Here is a 22,306-nt window from a genome sequence, read left to right on the forward strand (position 1 = left end):
TTTTTTTCTGTTTGGTAATGTGGAAGTTAGTCACGTGTATTACGATGCACTGTGTGAGCACAAACACAATTTGATTAGAAATTAATAGTTATTCTGTATTTTATTGTAGAGAAAAGACCTGAAGCTTTTTTCCTTCCCAGGTGGCAAACCAGGAAAGTAAAAGCTAGCGTTATGTGTCGTTTACTGTTCTTCTTGTTTTCATTTGTATAATGCATTCCACATTGTTCAGCCTTGCATTTTGAGACTAAGCTCAAAAATGAGGAGCCCCAGTTGGCGATGGTATGCTCATATAACAAGGGTTTATAAATTGTATTCTGTTCCTAATATTTGCTGTGATTCTTCCAGGGGAACGTTGTTGTTTTCCAAAAATTTGACTTGAAGAGGTAGTGGAAGGACACAAGTAAAAGGATTTGCTAAGAATTTGTCTCAAGTATTATAAAACTGTTGTTAGAAGTGAAGTAGAACGTTTTCCATGTGCACTGTTTTTTTCATCCAGCTTGTATGGAAAGAAAGTTCCTCAGAGCAATTTCCATAGTCTGCTGACCAAGCAAGACTTGTCAAAAGTCTTGAGCAACATGAATTACAACCTAGAGTATCACGTAGCTGCAACAGATATTTATTATAGATGTGCAGTTTCTCCCTCAATGATTAAGCCTCATATATCTAGTCATGCTTTCAAATGTATCTCTTTGCCAATGAACGTAATAAAACCTTGTTCTTCCGTATTGGACCAGATCTCCTGTAACCCATTCTCCAGCGCTTCTGTAAGCCCAAGGATGAGATGATACAGCTTCTTCCTTTCATGCTGTCCTTTGATCTTTTGCATAGGTCTTTGCAGACTTTTAGGACAGGTACCTTTTTTCCATTTAATGTAATTAGTAATTTAAAGCAAGCTATAAAGTAGGACTCAGCCATTTAGAAATTTAATGAAGTCCAAAGGCTGTAGTTAAACATGACAGATTCTGTTTCTGGTGTTTGTGTGATTTTTGCCTAGCTTTGACCACTTTTAGTTTCAGCAGCTCTAAATTCAAGGTAATTATGTATAGAAAACTTTGGTGAAAACTGAAGTTGTACACTTAGCCAGAAACATTGTGTGCTTCTCAGTTATGTATCCTTACTGATCCTAGAACAGGAGCAAAGCGTCTCTGTGGTGCACAGTGCTTTGTTAAACTGTGATGCCTGGGTTAGCTCAGATACTAGAAGCACTAAAGTGTTGGGGGTTTTTTTTGTGGGGTAAAGTGAGAGCCTGGGTTTTTATCGGTGTATTTTACATGTGAAGACTGCTGTTAGCACATTTTTAAAAAAAAAAAAAAGTTGAGAGATGAACCTGAGTTTCTCAGTCGCCTTGTGCTTGATCACTGTTTAATTTTCCTTTCCATAGGAAGAAATTGCAGTTGGAAGTAGGAATTATTTCTCTTTCTGTTGCTTCATTTACTTAATAGAAACACGAGTTGACTTTCTTCAAGAAAACAAAATGTTTGGATTTTAACTTGCACACAGGCAACCCAAGTGTTAAACCTAAAACTGTACTGAAAAAAACATACAAGGACTTAACATTTATTTCCAAATATTGTTTTGGTTTTAATTATCCTTTGTTAGCCTCCTGTTCTGTCACTGAGCCTTGCTCTTCCACATGTAGCCTACCATGTTCAGTTCTGCACTATCGCAGAGCCAGATTATTTCTAGGGCTCTGCTGCTTCATTGATGGCGTTAATATACAAACAAGGAAATACTACTGCCTTGTGTACTGCAAAACACGGGGGAAAGTAATGAAAGAGAATAGAAAATGGGAGTTTCTAAAGTTATTAAGCAGTAAATAGTATAGTAGAGAATACAGAAAGCTTTTACAAAGTTTATTCAAAGCCAAAGTTCTTCATAAGATGAAGCCATGTTAGATGATATTCCAAAACAGCAGTAGTTGATTTAAAGCGTCTTGGTTTCTTGTATTCTAAATACATTGCTGTTAGATTAAAGGGGGCGGGGGGGGAGGCGGCTGCCATTTGTTTGCATCGTCAAATCCTAAAATTCTTTACTAATTGATGATGAAGGTGTTTTATAGATTGAGCAATGCATTGGTTAAGAATAAAACCATTACTCTTCTCTAAAACAGTGTGTGATCCATAACTTAGCATCTCACTTAAAAGAGTACGTCCATGATAACTTTGAATTTGCCTTGCAGTCAGTGGTAATAATTAAGATCTTCAGTGTCAGCTTATCAAATATATGTTGCCAACTAGAAAGCTTTTTAGATGTTCCAGAAGTTTTAGATTTGCTTATTGTTTCAGCTACATCCTGCCAGAACCATAACTGTCCCTTGTACAGTGAGGTTCTCTTATGAGCTAATGCATATATGAGACACGTGTGTACATATGCATTGTTATATATATGTGTGTATGTATATATATATATAAAAATTATAAAAAATGGAGGGGTAAACCAAACAGATACATAGTGATGGATGGCAAGAGTGAGGAAACAGGGTGTTCAAGTACAAGCCATTGCTGTAGTGTACACAGATTGCTACACAGCCTCATGCAGATCTTTTTACTTCTGCATCCATTTGCATGTGAACTTGGTAAAGTATTAACACATATAAGGAGAACTAGGATTAAATTGTCAATATTTGTATGCCTCTTGTGTGCATCTAGTCATAATTTATTTGTGTAGCAAACATTTTTCAGGCTGCTTAGTCATGAATTTTTCTTCTGTTGTCAGAAGGAGGAAATTACGACAAAAATATTTATTATAAGTTTCAGTCAGAGGATTTCTACCAGGAAGCACTTGTAAGGGAGGCAGAGCGTTGGAAGTGAAATGGAATATAACAAGGTAGAATACTGTCTCAGGTGTAAGCAGATATTAGCTTTTAAATTTAAGTTGTCCTAGGCATTTTGTAAGGGCAGGAAAAAGGATGTGTGTCTACTTAGAGTTGCTGTGTATTAACCCTATACTTTCTTCTGAGAACAAGATCTCTTTAAAGCATCAGGAGCACTGGAAATCCAGATAATTTTGTCTTCAGAAATCTCAGTAAGGCTGTACAGAAAACTGAGGTTGTGAATGTGCTGTTTCTCTATTCAATGTCAATAATATAATGCAACTGATGTGAAGAGACAGTATTGCTTACAAATAGCTCATTTTCTACTTGTAGACTTGGGCACATTTTTTAGAGAACAGTGTGTTTTAAAAATTATGTGAAAGCTGTTAGCAATTGCAACAAAGCAAATAAAAGTCCTCTTTTGTTGTCTTCCCCACCAACAGAGAGCTGTTAATGATGCATATATCATATAGATCCCGTAGCATTTCTTAGTTAAAAGTCAGATAACAAAAAGAAGAGACAGTTTGATCCAACAGATAAATTCTATGATGGAAGTTCTGGATTCAGTCCTAGTACTTTGGGGCCTTGAGGCGTTAAAAAAAAAAAAAATTGTTTTTCTCTTACGCCTTTATACTTTTTGCATGTTTGAATTACAATCTTTTCCAGGAAAGGATTTTCTCTACTGTGTTTATACAATGCCTAACGCCATGGGGCCATGCTCAGTTGGTCCTAGGAGAGCAGTCTTTAAAAAAACCTCCCCAACCCAACAAAAAATCCTTCTTGGGAGAGCGGAATGATTGAAACTTGATTGCTTTTGACTTATTACTTAAATCCAAACACAAATAGCAGATGATGCCTTTTATTTTAAAGGAGAGGTTGTGTCTGTGTGAAGCATTCGCTTGAAACATAAACAGGACATTGTACTGACATAGGAGGATTCTAATGTGCTTTGTAAGTGGTCCTGAATTACTGCAATCAGAGTATTTTCTTCCACTTCTGTAAATATCAGCCATCATATATGAAGTCCCTTTACAAACTTTATTTACTTAATTAGGCCACTAAGGCAGAATAGCCCTAATAATCCCTGTTTCTCTTTCCACATGCTGCCTTTTAAGTAGGAAAACATGGGTCTGTGTAAAAAATGGTGGAAGTGATTATATGTGAAATGAACAGCAGAAGGGCAAAGAAACAAACTGAGAAAATGGAGGAAATATTTTGTCCATAACAAACTATAATAATAGTAGATGTTAAATAAAAAAAAAGTATGGTGTTACTTTTACATATATAAGCAGTTAATTCTTTTAATGCATTGGTGGGCATTCGGTAGCAGTGCTCATGGCGGGTATAATCACTTTAATAGTACTAGTACACCATATTACAGGCGTGGCTGTTGTTTGTTTGACATATGACTTACAGAAAAGACTTTACTGCTGTATCCTAGTTTCTTGTAATAATGGATACTATTGTGCTGTAGCTTGAGTCTCTTAAACCAAAGAACAGGCAAGATAGCCAGGAGCTCAGCAGACTTTCTCAGACTGGTGTACAGCTGTACCAGAGCTTTCATCCAAGGCAACATCTTGCCAACCTTTGATTATCTTAGATAGCAGCTCACAGCCAAAGTATTCCCTTACTTTATATTTTTTTTTCAAAATACAGTAATAATGCAGTTGTCAGGGCAGTTCAAGTTGATCACGTACCTGAAATGCTTTTACATTCACTTACATCCAGACCTTACTAGAGGACAGATTGACTCTGCCTATGATAGACTATTGTGTCTCAGTTAGTTGGATGTGTCTGGATGTGCTCACTAAGCACACTGTAACTCAAGTACTTTGTGAAACCTTATTTGTACTTCAGCCTTGTAGGATATTTGTTGCTCCCTGACTGTGGAGTTACAATTGTGTCTCTGTTCGCTCTATATGGACTGAGCATTCCTTATGGAAGAGCTGAGGTAATCGGTAAGGATTGATCCTATTTCAATATAATGACATGAAAGCCTGTATTTTCTTGGGTAGCTTTATAGTGTTATTTTTAAAAATATCTTGTACTTCTGAGTGTGCACGTGAGCCTGAGAAAGGACCTACCATGTGAAGTTTGCTTAAAATACACTCTTCCGTCAATTCATAATTCTCTTGTGTGTCAGGTGACAGTTCTCTATTTCTGTAATGTGTGAATATTTATGTACAAATATTTGTGTGGTTTCTAATAACTCAGATCTTGTAAGAGTAGGTAGAGTGAGATCTGTAATAACTTCAGGTAGAGTTAGTTGTCTTATTTCTGTTCTTAGCAGGGATGAGTTACTGTTCCTGTTTTCTGCTGACTATAGCATAATATGATGCCTTCTTTAGTCGTAGTAACTTCCTGCCACTGTTTATATTCTGAGGCGGCAGCACCCGGTTAGTACAGCCAGTGCAATTGTTAATGCTATTTTCTTGGCCAGCCTTAGCGATAATCAGAGCTGTCGTTGCCCGAGGCCCCACTTTGTGGGAGCTCTTTCCTCTGTATCCTGGCACTGAGACCACCTCGTGCTGCAGTGTGTCCTGCACGCGCCCACGCCTGCATCCGGACACAGGAGGAGAGCAGGATGCGGCTTTTGGTTCTGATTCCGCAGCCACCCATCTCGTCGTGCAGCACTTACGCTTCCTAACTTCATCCGTGATTGCGATAGAAGAATTAAGCATTAGCGCTTTACGATACATTCAGAGTAAATACTTGACGCCTTTCAGGAGAGTGCGATGTTGCAGGTTGTTCAAGGTTCCGATCGGATTTGATCTGCGGGAGTGCTGCTTAGGCTCTGCACCTGTCAGTGAAAAGGGTCCCTACGTTGTTGCATAGAGATGTTGAAAGTCCTTATGGCTAGGAGGTTGCCTTTACGCCTTACCGAACATCCCTGTCTGTTAGCCATGCTTATCATTAATGTGCGCTAATTCTTGGTTTGGCTGGTCGTTTACTCTGCAGTTCTTGAACAAAACTCTTATTGCCCATCAGAATACAAAGGTTCATGCCACAGTTTAGATGAATTAGCTGGTCATTTGAGGATATTAGGAGATGCATTAGGAAGACAAATCTTTAAAATCAACTTCTGAGACTATTTTTCATGTTGTTTACATAGTTAAACTTCTTTTTCTTTTTTTGACCTAGAAATTATAGTTAATTTCTCCCACAGGTTAGTGGCTGACAGAAATTTGCAATGTGTTCCTGGCTCTTCACAGAAAACGTTAAAGGAAAAATATGTATTTCATCTATTGGAAACTTCACTAATTCACAAGTTTATACTGTCTTTATTTCTTGTTGATTAAGCTTCAGCATTTAGTTTTGTGCATCAGTGAGGTAAACCCATTTCTATGATGCAATATCCTTGTATTCTTACACGGTTTGTAGCATGTCTCAAAGTGAAACCAGAAACTTTCAGATTTTCTATAACAGGGAACAGTTCTGAAATGTTACCAAGGAGCAAGAAAATTAATTTTATTAAACATCGTTAATACTTAATGTAATTTAGTTTTCCAAGATAAGTCCCCAGGGCAAAAAACACGTTAAGCACGTGCTTAAGTTCAGCTGTTTAGTTAATCATCAAAATTTGCTGTTGTTTCCACTGCAGCCAAACATTAAGTAGTTGACTGTAGTAGTTTTCCTGGTTGCTAATCTCTCTGTCATTGGAGAAGGTAATGCAAATTTTCAAAAGGTTAAAAAAAAAATCTGAAACCACTTCTCTTAGCCTCTTTACCCCTCTGTTACTTAACAGTTTGTGCATGGGACAAAAGAAGTCCTTTGTATTAGCCATTATTTCTACAAATTAATTTCATTTAGGTTCAGTCATTTGGGGAGGGGCTTGTTATGAGCAAAAATAATGATAATCTTCAGAGGAGCAGAAATCAGAGTTTTCTGAATCAGATGTGGAAAAAGCTTGATTAGCTTCCTAGGGCTAATTTCAGTATCACTTGTTTTTGCTAGCATAGGATAATATATGATTTATAAGTGTGGAAAACCACGATCGTCGCCTGCACCACTGTGGCTTACATGCCGTCCTCTGTCATTCTAGCATTCTGAGAGCTGGTGTGTCTCTTTCTCACTCGCTTCTCCCTATTGTTTTATCTCACACACCAGTGAATCACAGCTTGCTGCTGGCGATTAAGTGATCTCGATTATAACACATGTGAAATAATAAATGTCTGAACCCTTTCTCTTTTTTGAAAATTTGTAGGAATAAATACCTGAAGTTCTGCTTCCTGTTCAGCTTTGCTCAGATTTTGACATCTGCTAGAGTTAAATGTGGCCAAGTATATCATCTGTTAAATCCCTGTTTTGATTTCAACCTTTGTGAAATGATTTAAGAGCAAATGTCTTAATTGTTTTTCGCCAACAGCAATGAGAAGACTTGAGTAGAATTTCACAATGGAGGCAAAATCCATAGTCATTGGTGTGGAGGGGATGACATGCAATTCCTGTGTTCAAACCATTGAACAGCATGTCGGGAAGATGAATGGCATCCATAACATTAAAGTAAGTGACACTATCACTATTTCTTACAAAGCTTTGTTCTTACATAAAAACCATTATGAAGTATATACCAAGGAAGGAAAAATATGTGGAAAGAGTATTTTCTGTACGTTTCGTGGGAAGCTGATGTTAGAATTGCATTAGTGTATTTCTGATATAAGAAAAACCAGTGCTTATTTTACTGCAGTGGGAGCTAAGTCATTATCTGTTACTCTTAAGTCATTTTCTGCTTTACAATTAATTCAGTATAGTGAAATAATGAGAAAAAAGTAAAAACATGGCAAGAACAGGAAATTTTTAAATAAGCTAAAGCAAAAGCCCTGGGACTTATACTGGTGAAAAAAAGCAACCTGTCCTTGTCCCTTATACTGAATAAATGTCAATATTTCCTCACAAGCCTCCAGGCCTTTTCTTTCAAACTAATAGTACACAGAGATCACTTGCACAGGTTCAAAAGCATTTGTGGGCTTGAGGTGTCCAGTTAATCCTGTGGTAGTTGACCCACCATGAAAAATAAAGCTGTTTTGTTGTGGTTCATGAAATAAGAGTAGTAGCTAATCCAGGTGACAAAGGATAGTTTTGCTAGCTCTTTCAAGCATTAGAAGTTTCCTTTCCTTTGTACTGTCTACGAGGAAATGAGAGAAGGAGAGCAGAACTGTAGTCTTGAACTGTTAACTGAGCTACTTGGTTTGCCCTTAATCCAGACTTCCTTGATCTGACTTGATTTTAACTTTTTTTTTCCTTAGCTCAGAGGAGATAACAATATTTTGTTAGTATTTTTTCTACCATGGGCAAAATATTGGGACTGTAGAGTACTCCAGGGTGAGCTGGTTATTCCTACACAGTACATCATTTTACAGTAGTTTTAATAATGGAAACAATTTAAAAGTTGGGAGATTCCTATTAGTTTTATGACCTAAATTGTGCTAGAAATAACAGTCCTAACAACAGCAGCAACAGAAAATTGGAAGTTTAATTACTTGGTATCTAGGTACTGAAATCATGCTGTAACATTCTGGTTGATTTTACTCTGAAGAAGGTAACACCTTCCTGGTTTCATCAAAAGATAATTTCTGTTTTAGTGGATATGTCTTAGGTGAACACTTTCCTTCCCCGAATAGGGTACACTGTCTTAATTTGGGGGCATGTGACTGTTACCTCTAGCTGATTTGGAAGGACTCACTGTGGTGCGCCGTTTGGTACAAAGGCAAATGATGGCACTAGTTAGTACAGTTTCCTTTTGCCTGAAGTAGGTGTTCATGTACGCACACAGAAGTTTTTGGCGAACAGCAGCAATACTTACAAGATGCATCCTTTTTCATCTTCCTTCAACTTTAATGGAGCTTTAACGCGATATGATGCTGGTGACACCAGAACCTTGGAGCACTGAACAGACTGTTTTAGAAGTAGAGGTACCACTGTTAACATCTGTGGCATGGTATGGTCAGATAAATCACTGGGTATCTGCAAGCACAAAGTGCAATGAAGGCCAAAAGCAGCCTGTAAAATAATACCCCCAAATAAGCCGACTTCAGAATCTTTCCTTTCTCCCTTATTCTAGCAAAAGACTTAATTGTCAACCTTGCTTTTTTGTTGTTTCAGCTAATTTCTGAGAATATGCAGATGAATTGAGGTAGGAGGAGGAGAGATTCGTACTTTAACTTGATTGAAGACAATGTGCATCCTATAGTGTCTTTTACATAAGGAATGAAGCAGGTTTTTAAAAGAACAGTATTAAGAGTTTTGTATTTAGGTTTTAAAGTAAATACCTTATCCCAAAGCTGAATACTATTTCTAAAACTACTCTCAGCAAGAAAATGTATTACAAAAACTTAGTCTATAGAACAGGACTATAAGAAACTTTTAAGATGTCATATTTAGTAATTATCCTCATTATAGCATCAGAACTTCAATTTAGCCAGATCATTTGTTTCAGAAAAATCTCTGAGAATAATAAAACAGGGTTTTGTTTAGTGATTCTGAATTAGGTCAGCAAGGGAGATGAGTGTTAGATGGCTAATACAGATAAACAGAGCTGCATTTAGGTTATTTTGCCTCCAACTGCAATGAAACCAATAAATGTCCATGTTGCTAATTCTGCTAAGGCCCATAATTGGGACAAAAATGAAGAAAGGTGGTTCTTAAAGTGATTTTACTGGTCTAATATAATAATGACTGTGGTCTTTAGGTTGTACCTTTGCCCAGGGTAAAGATAGAATTGAATGATAATGTGTTGGGCCTCTGGCAGGCATCAGCTTTCCCATTTGGAAACTGCAATAATTGTGTTTGATATATCATCAGTTGGGAGCAAATTAAATTGAGGATATTTGTACCATCTGATGTGAAAGGTTAGTGCCAAATCAGGACGTCTCTGGATCACCAAAATGTACAGAGAGAGGAAAAACAGCTTTGTCAATGTTTGTCATATATCAAGTTTCGAAAATGAATTTTGCTCTGTGAAGTCTGATGCACTTTATTGCTCATAGCAAGTTAACAGCCTGTGCCTAAGATGCCTAGTAATACTGGACTCCTTTCACTGCTACTTAAATCTGTGGGTTTTTTCAAAGAGTGTTTTCTTCCATGCTTGTAGCCTAAGGGTAATTACTAACTGCAGAATTGTACATGTGATTAGAATTTTTTCTGTGGGCTGTTTTGCTTTTGGGATTTAATTGGGTTAGTCATCATAATTCAAGAGAGTTTGGCTCTGGAAGTTTCATTAAATGCATTGATGCTGTCTGGTTGTCATAAGTCGAAGTGACCAGACAGACTTGTAAAGGATTCTGAACTGGTGGGGGGGGGGGGGGGGGGAAATCTGTTCTTTCTAGCTGTGTTGTTGCACAGATGAGCAGAAGTTACTTTATGGAGGCTATTGGTATGGTTTTACTCTTCAAGGTGTGTAGTGATGGATAAAACTATACCTGACAAGTATTACTAATATATGCAAGTAAAAGCTATCTCTAGTCTCATGCAGGATATTAGTTCTCATCTCTTAGTATTGCACTTTGCTAAGTTGTTTTGGTTTCGTTTTTTTTCCCTTGCAAGGTATCTCTAGAGGATAAGAATGCAGTCGTCATTTATGACTCAAAACTGCAGACTCCAGCAACACTGCAGGAAGCAATATATGACATGGGATTTGATGCTACATCAGCTGATTCAAACCCACAACCTGTTTTACCTGACACTATTTTTCTTGCAATTCCTACTCAGTCAGCTCTAACGTCTAAACAGATTTGTAGTACACTTCTAAAGAACAAAGGTATCTTGGATGTTAAATTGTCCTCCGATCAAAAAACTGCAGTGGTGACTTTCATTTCTTCCATTATAAATGGCAAGCAGATTATGCAAATGGTCCCAGGAGTAGATTTAAGTATCTTTGCACCAGAGGTAACGCCTGGAACTTGTGAAGATTCCAGCTGGTCTCAAGCGAGTAGCGTTGTGCTGCGCCTGAAAGTAGAGGGGATGACCTGTCACTCCTGCACCAGCACCATTGAGGGGAAGATTGGCAAATTGCAAGGAATTCAGCGGATTAAAGGTAATACCTAAATGGTTTTTTATATAAATTGAAGTTGACCATGATGTTCTCTGATGGCATTGTGAAGAGATCTTGGGTTTAGACTAGATAGCTTAGTGTGACAATTACTCTTTGTGGCACCAGGTGTTCAGTTACATGTTTGATTTGGACTAGAAGTGAAGAAAGGGGCCCAAATTGTGGTGAGGCTGTTGCTGTTACAGTGACAGTATTCAGTGGTTTCTTTGTATTTTGGTAGGGAGACTGGAATAGTCATGTTCCATAATTTTATTACCAGTTACAGAAATCTGTAATAACAGATGTCTTTTTTTGTATTGTAATTTATATTAGTTTATGTTTTTCTGTTGGATTAAAAACTAATATTGGCATGTATGTGATTGTACCTAAAAGACAAGACAAAATTACCTGTATAAATAGCGCTGGCATAAAATGTATTGCCACAGACCCCTGATAGAAGGATAAATTCAGTAAGAAATAGTAATGCCATTTGTGAAAGTCCTGGGGAAGGAGCAGAAACTGAGGAAAAGAGGAGTTGAAAATTGTAGTACTAGACAAAAAATGGTTGAAGAGCTCAATTATTTGATATTTACCAAACCAATTAAATCTCCTTTCCATAGCAGTTACATTTCTAAGCATTTAAAGCATTCATGGAAAGCTTTGACGAGATCTGTTGCTCTTAGGGCAATGTGCATATTAAGCTTAGGGCAGTAATACACACTTATTTTTATTGATTAATTTTCAGTGTCCCTGGACAATCGGGAAGCTGTTGTTGTCTACCAGCCTCATCTAATTACAGCAGAAGAAATAAAACATCAAATTGAAGCTGCGGGTTTCACAGCATCTTTCAAAAAGCAGCCTAGACCCCTCAAGCTCAGTGCTATTGACCTGGAAAGGTTGAGGAATACTCAGACCAAAGGCTCGGAGACAGCACTGAAAGAAAACTCAAATGTGAATAATACAAAGACAATTGTCTTCAGAATTGATGGCATGCACTGCCGTTCATGTGTCCTCAATATTCAGAGTACCATATCAGCACTCCCATCAGTAACAAGTATAGTTGTTTCATTAGAGAAGAACTCTGCTATTATAAACTATAACCCAAACTTAATTAGCGTAGATGTACTGAGAAAAGCCATAGAGGCAGTGTCTCCAGAGACATTTAAAGTCAGCCTTCCTGACGAATACGAAAATGTAGCACTTTTCTCCACGCTGGCTTCTCCACTGAAGTCTCCTCATCCTGCTTTGAAGGATGCTAGCCAGCCACTTACTCAAGTTGTTGTGATAAATATTGAGGGAATGACTTGCAACTCTTGTGTGCAGTCCATTGAGGGAGTCATATCCCAAAAGGCAGGTGTAAAATCTATTCATGTCTCTCTCTCAAATTGTAATGCGACTATAGAATATGACCCTCTCCAAACATGCCCAGAAGACTTGCAATCCTCAATAGAGGATATGGGATTTGATGCGTCTTTATCAGGTAATGACATATTAAACTTTTAAATTTAAAAGGATTGTGCAGTTCTGTTCATGATTTGGTACCGCACAAGATGAAACTTTGTAGTTGACATATACTTCGTGCTTGCCAAGAGAAACTTTATATCTTCACTGTCAACGAGATAATTAAATATACGTGCACTTCCTTTAATATATCAGATTAATTAAAAATGATTGAGGTATCTGGAAATATAAATATGTCAGATAAACACTGATGTTCAAACGGTGCTCCACTTTGCTATTGTATAATATTCATGGCATGAATATGGAATTGGAGCTTTGCTAGCTGTGAAGAATATTACGGATTGCTGCACTGAAGTTTCTTTAATAGTGAATTATCAAAGACTTGGCTCCTGTGGAGTAACTAGTGAAGGGATATTTAACCAGGCTTAGGCATGACTGAGGAGTGGCAAGAATCTGAAGAGTGTGGACATCACTGAGGAAGTTAAAATGATGCTGTTGTGAGATAACCCTGGTAGGCAGCTAAGCACCACCCAGCCACTCATTTACTCCACCACGGTGGGATGGGGAAGAGAAGGGCAAAAGAGCGAAAACCTGTGGATTGAGATGAAGATGGATTAATAGGTAAAGCAAAAGTTGCACATGCAAGCAAAGCAAGGAATTAATTCATTACTTCACATCGGCAGGCAGATGTTTAGCCATCTGCAGGAAAGCAGGGTTTCACAATGCGTAACAACTACTTGGGAAGACAAATGCCATCACTTCGAACATCCCCCTTTCCTCCTCCTTCCCCCAGCTTCTGTTGCTGAGCATGACATCCTATGGTCTGGAATATCCCTTCGGTCAGTTGGGGTCAGCTGTCCCGGCTGTGTCCCCTCCAAACTTCTTGTGCCCCCCCCAGCCTCCTCGCTGGTGGGGCAGCGTGAGAAACAGAAAAGGCTGTTGGTGCTGTGTAAGTACTGCTCAGCAATAACTAAAACATCGGCATGTTTCCAACACTGGTCACAGATCCAAAAGATAGCACCATGCAAGCTACTGTGAAGAAAATTAACCCTGTCCCAGCCAAAAGATGTACAGATGCTTACTGTGATGACTGGTACACTAAAAGTAATTGCACGGTGGGAGCAGATGGCTAGATAGTAGAAGGCATATGGCGAGAATACAGGCGTCCTGAGAGGACAGGGAAGCTCCATTTCTTGATTCAGTAAGATTAAATTTAGAGAAATACAGTACGTGAGCTACTTTATGGCAATCACTGAAGAAGTGGTCAGGTGCTCCCATTTCATTCCTTTCATACTTCTGCATAAACATAGCATCCCCTGAACTGCTGTAAGAAGCAGTTGTCTGTAGTTTGAGAACCCTTCTCTAAGGTCAAGAACACTGGCTTTGCTTACGAAACATGCACTTGCCTACAAATTGAGCTTTGTGCCCCAGGTAAAGTCAATAAAATTGTGCATAAAAGTAAGGTTGCAACACAGAGGCTTAGCTTACAACCTACAGAAGAGGACAAAGGATGTGCAACAGAACAGACAAATACAATGAGGAAAGGCAAAAGGAAAAATAGTAACAAAATGGTAAGTTAATCAGTGGTCCAAGCCTTTGTCTTGTTTTCTTTTGCTTACTCTTAATTGACAGACAGATGGATGAATCTGATTGACAAGGCTTGTACAATTACCATTTTTTGGTCTAAATTTACTGTAACATGTATTTATGGCCAGTGTAGTACCAGCTTATGCCTCATTGCAGTGGCTGTTCATAATGTTATGCATTGCAATCTCTTTTTCAGCAAAGGCAGAACTACCTGTGGGAATAGCTCAGCCCTCAGCAGAAGTGCAGCTGGAATCTCACAAAACCGAGCCTCCTTCCAAAGTGTCAGCAACCCACCTTGCTAGACAAGAGACAAAGACTATATCAAAGTGCTACGTCCAAGTCACAGGAATGACATGTGCTTCGTGTGTAGCCAACATTGAGAGAAACTTGAGAAGAGAAGATGGTAAGATACATGTCAGTGCAATCTCTTACATTTCTAAGCGTTTCTTTTAGAGAATCCATCTAGCTGTTGTACAGCATTTTTAATGGGTGGATTGTCAAGAGAAGTATCATTGCTGGAGTGTTTCATGGATGAGAACATAGCCTGCTCACTGCCAGTTCATAAGATGAAAACAGCGTTGTTCTTGCTGCTTTGCAGGCATGCTGGCTAGAGACTGCCTTCACAAAAGCAGGAGCTGGAGTGCTCCAAAGAGAGTATAGGGATCAAATATGGATCCTTTTGAAACTAAAACTGGAGGGATGTGCCCAGATCTGCAACTTCAAGGCAGAAGCATATGTGCCTGTATTAGGAAGGGAGCTATTGGGGAGGGACAGTATTAATATGGATTAAAGAGGCATAAGTTACTTTCAGCTCTGTGAGTCAGGACAACTAAGTCTATCTTCTGTCAGTGTGATGATTATATTTGCAGGGACAAATAGTTGCATGACTATGATGTAATGAAGAGTCATTAATTAGACTGTTTAATTATTGTAATGAAGATGGATGTCTTCCAAGTTTACCTGGAATTTAATCTTTTTCATCCTACAAAATGGATGAACCTAAATCCTTTTCACTTAGTGTACAGTAGGATTGCACATTGTTAGATCTACCCTTTCTCATACATATTCTCTCTTGAAAAAAAGGCTTTTAGAAATGGTAAATGCAGATCAAACAAATGTGCAGAACTGTATTTTAGAAGAACTTTTAAATAAAAACAGCCCATCTCTTCACATGATTGAATGTTTGTAATTAGACTGTTATTCCACATGAGTTGATGTTTTTAATACTTTCCTCTCACACCTACACTCAGGTGCTTTTGTAGCATTGTTGATGTATCTTCCAAAAATGATGATGTTTTTCTTTATATGTACCTACAATGTGGTAGCTTTCTCAATTTCAAGAAATTGCTATTGTGCCATCATGTTACCCTAAATGCAGTGTTTTTCTTAAACACGATCTGCCATTCGTGCATTTTGTTTTGTAGGAATACATTCAATACTTGTTGCCCTCATGGCAGGAAAGGCAGAAGTGAGGTATAATCCTGCTGTCATACACCCTTCAGCTATTGCAGAGCTCATACGGGAGCTGGGATTTGGAGCTACTGTGATGGAAAACTGTGGTGAAGGAGATGGAATTCTGGAACTTGTTGTAAGCTAGTAATTAAAACCAACCACCCCCATCTTTATTATTTTTATCTATTGGATGTGCTTGTGTAAGCATCCACTTCCTAAAATGTTAATCATATAATAGAGCTTAATTTACAAAAAATAAAGTGTAAGAGCACATCAGGTATGTATCACAAACTATATCTTGTTCTGCAAACTGCTGGTTCACGACTACTACACTGAAGTTGGAGAAGTATTTCTGTGTTTTTTGAGTACTCTGCCTATTGTAGGAATGTACCTCTTTTTTTTTTTTTTTTTTTTTTTTTTTTTTTTTTTGTAGCAGAGTCTGGCTCATTGCACCCCAGCTCTGAGCATGAAGAGCCAGCAGAGCTTTAGCAGAGGTTAATAACCTTGCCTTTATGCTATGCTTCCTCTATAATGCTCTCATCCTTAACTAGAGGGCTCCATCTCACTGCTTCAAACCCCAGAAATATGCGATAAGTAATTCAGGACAGTCATAAGCACTTTTCCTGCTTTTTAAGGTGCATTTACTGAGTAACCTGTGGCTCTGATAACAGGAAGAAACCTTTGTTTTACAGGTGAGAGGAATGACATGTGCTTCTTGTGTACACAAAATAGAATCCACCCTCATGAAGACTAATGGTGTTTTATACTGCTCAGTAGCTCTTGCAACCAACAAAGCACACATTAAATACGATCCTGAAATTATAGGTCCTCGAGATGTTATACAAGTGATAAAGGTAAGTTTCATGAGGGCACCAAGTCTCATAAAATACTCAGTGTTCTTTGAGGAGTTACATACCCCAGAAACAGAAGGGAAGACTATTAAAGAAAAAAACTGTGTCTTTTCTTCCATCTGCTATCTTCTTAGTGCAGGTTTCTGCAGATAATATGCATGTTATGGCTCAAAAGCAATGCTTTATTATGATTTTTCCTAAGTTTTTGGACAGAAGTCCTAGGAAAGCCAGGCTGTGGTAGAGTTGAAGATACCAGCTATAGGTTTGCAGAAGAGCAAAGCAAATCCATAAGTACTGTAGCAGGACAGAGGTGAAAAAAGTTTCTTTTCTTTCTCCCTCAATTTCCCTCCTTCTGTGCTTCAGGAATAACCATTTTGGAAAGCCACATTTTAGAATAGCATTTTAATGTTCTAGAAAGGTTGATTTCTACATCAGATTGCATTTCTGTCTTTGCAAGGTAACTAAAAAATAGTAACAATTGCATCAGAAATGTTAATAAAGTAAATCAAATGTAAGGCTGGCACCATCAATAATCTGTCAATAACTTCATATGAACACAAAATATCTTTAAAAATCTACTGTTCTCTTTATTATTATGCTTTTTTCCTTAGGATTTGGGTTTCACTCCTTCGTTAGTCAAAAAAGATAGATCTGCTAGTCATCTAGATCACAAACAGGAAATAAGGCAGTAAGTATTCCTGAACATATTTAGATTCTATAAACATCTTTGATTTTTCTTTTTTTAATCAACAGTAACGTTGTGAAATGTTTTTTTTGTGACTGTGCAGACTTGCTAGCTAAAATGTTATCCAGCACTTGACTGCAAAACAAATTTTTTTCTCTTTTTTTTTTTCTTTTTTTAAATCTGAGGTGGAAAAGGTCTTTTGTCGTGAGTCTTGTTTTCTGTATTCCTGTCATGGGGCTGATGATTTACATGATGGTTATGGACAGTCAGCTTGCAGATGCTCGTGCACATCACAACATGAGCAATGAGGAGATGGAGGCCCTTCACTCCTCTATGGTCCTGGAATACCAGCTCCTACCAGGATTGTCTGTTATGAATTTTCTGTCGTTTTTACTCTGTGTCCCTGTACAGGTAAGTGGAAATATGACAACTCCTCGTTTGTTGGTCTTAAACACTCAAAATGGAAGCCGATGAAGAAATTAAATTTGAAAAGGTGACTGTAATTATGCTGATTCAGAATGCTTTTGAGGTTGTTACATGCTTCTGCTGTTGCCAAAATAAGCGGTGCTAGGGACCGTTACAGGCAGGCCACTGAGGGTAGAGGTGCTCTGCAGTCAAGCAGCATCTGAGGCTGCCCAGCTGTGCTGTGGTGGGAGCAGGGGGGAGCTGGTGGAACTGCATGGAAGTGAGAAGAGCTGAGAGTACTGCGGTAGAGATCATAGCCTTCAGCTAGAACTGGGATTTTGTTCAGGAGGAGATGGAAAAGGCTAATAACACAAATAAAATGGGTGTCTCCCTCTTTTATGGAAATGCTGCTGCTGTGCATTACAGATGTGTGTATAAAATACAACTGATGCTTTTTTTATTACAGATGTTTGGAGGCTGGCACTTCTATATACAGGCATACAAAGCACTGAAGCACAAAACTGCAAATATGGACGTGCTCATTGTTTTGGCAACCTCCATTGCATTCGTCTACTCGTTTGTTATTCTTCTAGTTGCAATGGCTGAGAAAGCAAAAGTGAACCCTGTAACTTTCTTTGACACACCTCCTATGCTGTTTGTGTTCATCTCTTTGGGCCGGTGGCTAGAGCATGTTGCAAAGGTAAGGAAGATAAAAGCCCATGATACCTACAAGCTGCAAGACACTAAGAATCATATCAGAATGCTGTGTTTTTAAAAAAAAAAAAAAATTGAAAAGCTTTGTTAGGTTCTTTTAACCTTCTTTGTTGTAAAATCATCTTAGGTAACTGAACCAGTAAAAATATGAAATGACTTAATATAGGTCTGTTTGCAGAAAGTATTTTCTTAATAGGGTAAATTGCAACATATGCAGTTGTCATTTACCCAGCAATTTTTTCAATAGCATAGTCAGAAAAATATGAAAATTATTATTCTAGGGTAAAACATCAGAAGCACTGGCAAGACTAATTTCATTACAAGCTACTGAAGCTACTATTGTTACCTTGGGCCCTGATAACGTTCTTTTAAGGTATCTTGCTTTGTCATTTGCTTTTTCTGTTGTTCCTTTTTCGTTGTTAATATGCTTAACTCACAGACAAATGTTACCATTCTGTAGAACTATGAAGCAAATAACGTCAGATTCACTGGCAGATTTGCCAGACGTAAAAGTTAAAATGCAGAAAAATTAACACTGCTCTGATTTGGTTTATTGGAATATTGCTAATTTTTGCTGTGATAAGAAAATTAGTGGATTTTCTCAATAGAAAGTAAATAAAATTATGATAAAATAATCATAGTGCACATTAAAATGGCCTTTCTTCTGATAATTCTTGTATATGTTAACAATGTCAACCAATGGGATTATGCTTTTTGTGTAGTGATAACTCCTTTTGCCTGGGTAACTTCAGTTAACAGTCTCTTACTAAAAACACTATACATCATTTTAGTGAAGAGCAAGTTGATGTCGAACTGGTTCAACGAGGTGACATTGTCAAAGTGATCCCAGGAGGCAAATTCCCAGTGGATGGTCATGTTATTGAAGGACACTCTATGGTAGACGAATCTCTTATCACAGGTAAGCATTTGCTTTTTGCAAGTGTGAAAATGTTTTACTTTAAACACATCTGAAGAAGGGAAGTTGAAGCTGATGTTCTTCTCAGTCTTCTAATTGCACGTTAGGAGTTGGTAGCTATTACAGTATTGCTGGAAAATACACCGTAGTTTCTGTTGTTGACCTTTCCTTAGGTGAAGCGATGCCTGTGACTAAAAAACCTGGCAATACAGTTATTGCAGGTTCCATTAATCAGAATGGATCACTACTGATTTCAGCAACCCATGTTGGAGCCGATACAACTCTTTCCCAAATTGTTAAACTTGTGGAGGAGGCCCAGACCTCAAAGGTAGAGTATTATGAAATTAAGCACTTGGGTTTTGTCTTATCGTTTAGGCATCAGCATACCAAGTCATTTGAAGAGTGGATAAGATTGTTTAGATTTGAATTGCAGTTGCATAATGAAGTATCTTGCTGAATAAGGACTTTGATACAGTCTACTGTTCCAAGTCTCATTGTCTTATTAACTAAATATGTAATTATAAAGTGTGGAATGCCAAATGTGCTGCAGACAGAAGCTGTGATTATATCTTATGTCTGAAGGCGTAGAAGAGAGTAAGCATAATGTTGCTGGAGCTGACGTGTTTCTCTTTCCTAGGCTCCTATCCAGCAATTTGCAGACAAACTTAGTGGCTACTTCGTTCCTTCTATTGTGGCTGTCTCTGTGGTTACCCTTTTTGCCTGGATTATAATTGGATTTGTGGACTTTGAAATAGTAGAAAAATACTTTCTGGTAAGTCTTCTTAAACACCACCTGAAATATTTTAAAAAAAAGTTAGCCTACAAGTCTAGTAGACTGCAGTGGTTCCCTTTCTGAATTATCCTTGCAGGCAGTTGCTGACTACAGATATTATATTATTGTTATTGTTGTTGTTATGTTTTTCATGTTATATATATTTTTACATTGTATCACTCCTACATTTATACTTAAAGAGAATCTGCAGTAATTAATCAACTCCTGAAAGTTAGTATTAAAAAAAAAAGGTTAATAAAAAAAGTAAATACTGAACATCTAAATTTTCCCACTTTCCATTCCTTCTCTGTGGGGGAAGGAAGTCCCTTGTGTCACAAGCTCCAATTCTGCATCTGCTCTGTGGAAGTTCATCTTTGAAATCAGTGGAATCTGTCTTCGTTACAGATGATAGAGGAGGATCAGGATCCTAACTTGTACCTTAGGGTTGCTTAAATCACAGGTTTCTTGGTTCATGACTATTTCTGATTAGAATTTATTAGTTTCCAGGAAAGCAATCTTCATATCCTCTTTCTTTGTTATTGTATATGTTGTTGATAGAGTATCTTTTATTACATTACAGTGTAAAAAAGTTACAGCATGCAGTACCTATTTAGGAAAATGTCCTATAAATAAAACAGATCAAGGGTACATGCAGTATAGAACAGAACTTAGTCATTAGTTAATTAGTCATTAATTCAGTCATTAATCTTAGCTTTTGCATAATTTGCCTGTGCTTTACTTATTAATACTTTAGCTTATACATTTGCAGATTTTTTGTTTCTGTTGTTCGATGTCTTCTATTACTAAAATAAACTTCTGTCACTAGGGTTACAATAAGAGCATTTCTACAGCCGAAGTGATAATCCGCTTTGCTTTCCAAGCCTCTATCACAGTCTTGTGCATTGCGTGCCCCTGTTCTCTGGGATTAGCCACCCCGACAGCTGTGATGGTTGGTACTGGAGTAGGAGCTCAGAACGGCATCCTGATCAAAGGAGGAGAGCCATTAGAGATGGCACATAAGGTAAGATATGTGGGTTATTGTTACAAGGATTTTAAAGGCTGATATCGGTGGCGTTTTGCCAACTGCCACCTGAGCAGATCATTACATGTACATCAGTACGTGTTAGTAAGTGATGTATGATTGTACGTGTTAGGAAGTTTGGTTAAATTGGGTGGTTTTCTGAGGAAGCTGTACACTAAAGCTTTGTTCATGGAATAAAGTCTTCCTGTTTTGCTGCAGGTAAAGGTGGTTGTATTTGACAAAACAGGTACTATTACTCATGGGACTCCAGAAGTGATGCAGGTGAAGTTTCTAGTGGAGAGTAACCAGCTACCACATAATAAAATGCTGGCGATCGTGGGGACTGCAGAGAGTAATAGCGAACATCCTCTTGGAGTAGCAATAACAAAATACTGCAAAAAGGTAAGTTATTTATACAGGAGAAGAGTAGTTTGTGTTGTGGAAGAACCTCTTCTGTGGTGCTTAATATGTATGAATAGTCTGGTGTTACTTAGGAGGAAATTGATGTATTCAATAGGGAAGGCTGAAAATTGTAGAGCCACATAAATCACTTAATACCATATTAGATGCACTGGATATTCAAACTTATATTTTGATGATTGATTGAGTATTTCTCTGCTCCTGTTAGAGTTAGTTTGACTGCACTTTATTTTGTGGGGTTTCTAAATGTGGCATGGTTTTATGTATTTAAGAATTTTCTCAGTTTGCAACCTTTGTCTTTAGGAACTGGAATCAGAAACCCTTGGGACGTGTACAGATTTTCAGGTAGTTCCAGGCTGCGGCATTAGTTGTAAAGTCACCAATATTGAAGCATTACTCTACAGGAAAAATGAAATGGTTGAAGAAAACAATATTAAAAATGTGACACTTGTGAAAATTGAGGAAAATAGAGACGAATCAGTGCAGCCTGCTTTGATTATCGATGCTGAACTACCAAGTAAGCTAAGTCTGGTTTATAGGATAAAATGGATAATTTTTACTTTTGTGTCTTTAGGATCCTTAAGAACAAGGTCACTTTCTTCTGCACTGGAGAACTGGGCTTGCATCAAGGCACATGTGAAATAGCTGGTCATTAGTTTATTTCATGCTCACCCATCACTCACCAATCACTGTATTGATTAAATACAATTTGAAGTTATATGTTGAATATGGGGCTGGAAAATCATATAGGAATTGTCTTTTCAGCTCTTTCTGGTTTTACTTTGCTTCATCCCAAGTTACCATTTGCTATCTAAAGTTATGTATATTTGCACAACTGACTGGTTTTCAATCAAGAACAGCTCATTGTTAGATCTTTCAACTATATTGGGCTGGTTTATATACATACATGTTTATATACGAAGCACTGAGAAAGGGACTTGGTCCTTTACTGTCCTTTGACCTGTGATTCTTGGTCCACTGGTGTGGTAACTACCTATTACTGAAGAAATGTTAGTGTCTGTCATGTCAAGAATATGAGAAAAGATTGGTAGGGCAGAAAGTATTGAGAGAGACTTTCTTTCTCTTTGGGTTCTCTGTATTGACATTTCAGTGCATACTGGAAGAATCTGGGTAGGATTGGCTGGAGGGAAGCTTCCTGGTTATCCATATGATGGTAGGATTGT

At 37.9% G+C, this 22,306-nt stretch overlaps 1 protein-coding gene across 6 annotated transcripts in view; it reads left to right on the top strand.

The window, feature by feature from the left end:
* ATP7A (ATPase copper transporting alpha) overlaps positions 1-22,306 on the top strand; it is a 31,130-nt gene that overhangs the window by 1,457 nt on the left and 7,367 nt on the right. For 3 of the 6 annotated variants that reach the window (XM_069810929.1, XM_069810934.1, XM_069810930.1), the window contains exons 2-17: positions 7,179-7,315; positions 10,355-10,844; positions 11,584-12,318; positions 14,083-14,289; positions 15,311-15,474; positions 16,031-16,192; positions 16,801-16,877; positions 17,060-17,285; positions 17,746-17,979; positions 18,275-18,366; positions 18,785-18,912; positions 19,083-19,237; positions 19,547-19,681; positions 20,508-20,702; positions 20,922-21,104; positions 21,426-21,639. In XM_069810929.1, coding sequence (XP_069667030.1) covers positions 7,208-7,315; positions 10,355-10,844; positions 11,584-12,318; positions 14,083-14,289; positions 15,311-15,474; positions 16,031-16,192; positions 16,801-16,877; positions 17,060-17,285; positions 17,746-17,979; positions 18,275-18,366; positions 18,785-18,912; positions 19,083-19,237; positions 19,547-19,681; positions 20,508-20,702; positions 20,922-21,104; positions 21,426-21,639 — 3,505 coding nt within the window. In that variant the 5' untranslated portion in view covers positions 7,179-7,207. Of the gene's footprint in view, positions 1-2,658; positions 2,846-3,519; positions 3,811-5,856; positions 6,143-7,178; positions 7,316-10,354; positions 10,845-11,583; positions 12,319-14,082; positions 14,290-15,310; positions 15,475-16,030; positions 16,193-16,800; positions 16,878-17,059; positions 17,286-17,745; positions 17,980-18,274; positions 18,367-18,784; positions 18,913-19,082; positions 19,238-19,546; positions 19,682-20,507; positions 20,703-20,921; positions 21,105-21,425; positions 21,640-22,306 lie in introns of those variants that run through there. The other 3 variants (XM_069810931.1, XM_069810933.1, XM_069810932.1) reach the window with 3 other exon arrangements.

This window comes from Haliaeetus albicilla, chromosome 23 (assembly GCF_947461875.1).
Source record: "Haliaeetus albicilla chromosome 23, bHalAlb1.1, whole genome shotgun sequence".
NCBI classification, from domain to species: domain Eukaryota; kingdom Metazoa; phylum Chordata; class Aves; order Accipitriformes; family Accipitridae; genus Haliaeetus; species Haliaeetus albicilla.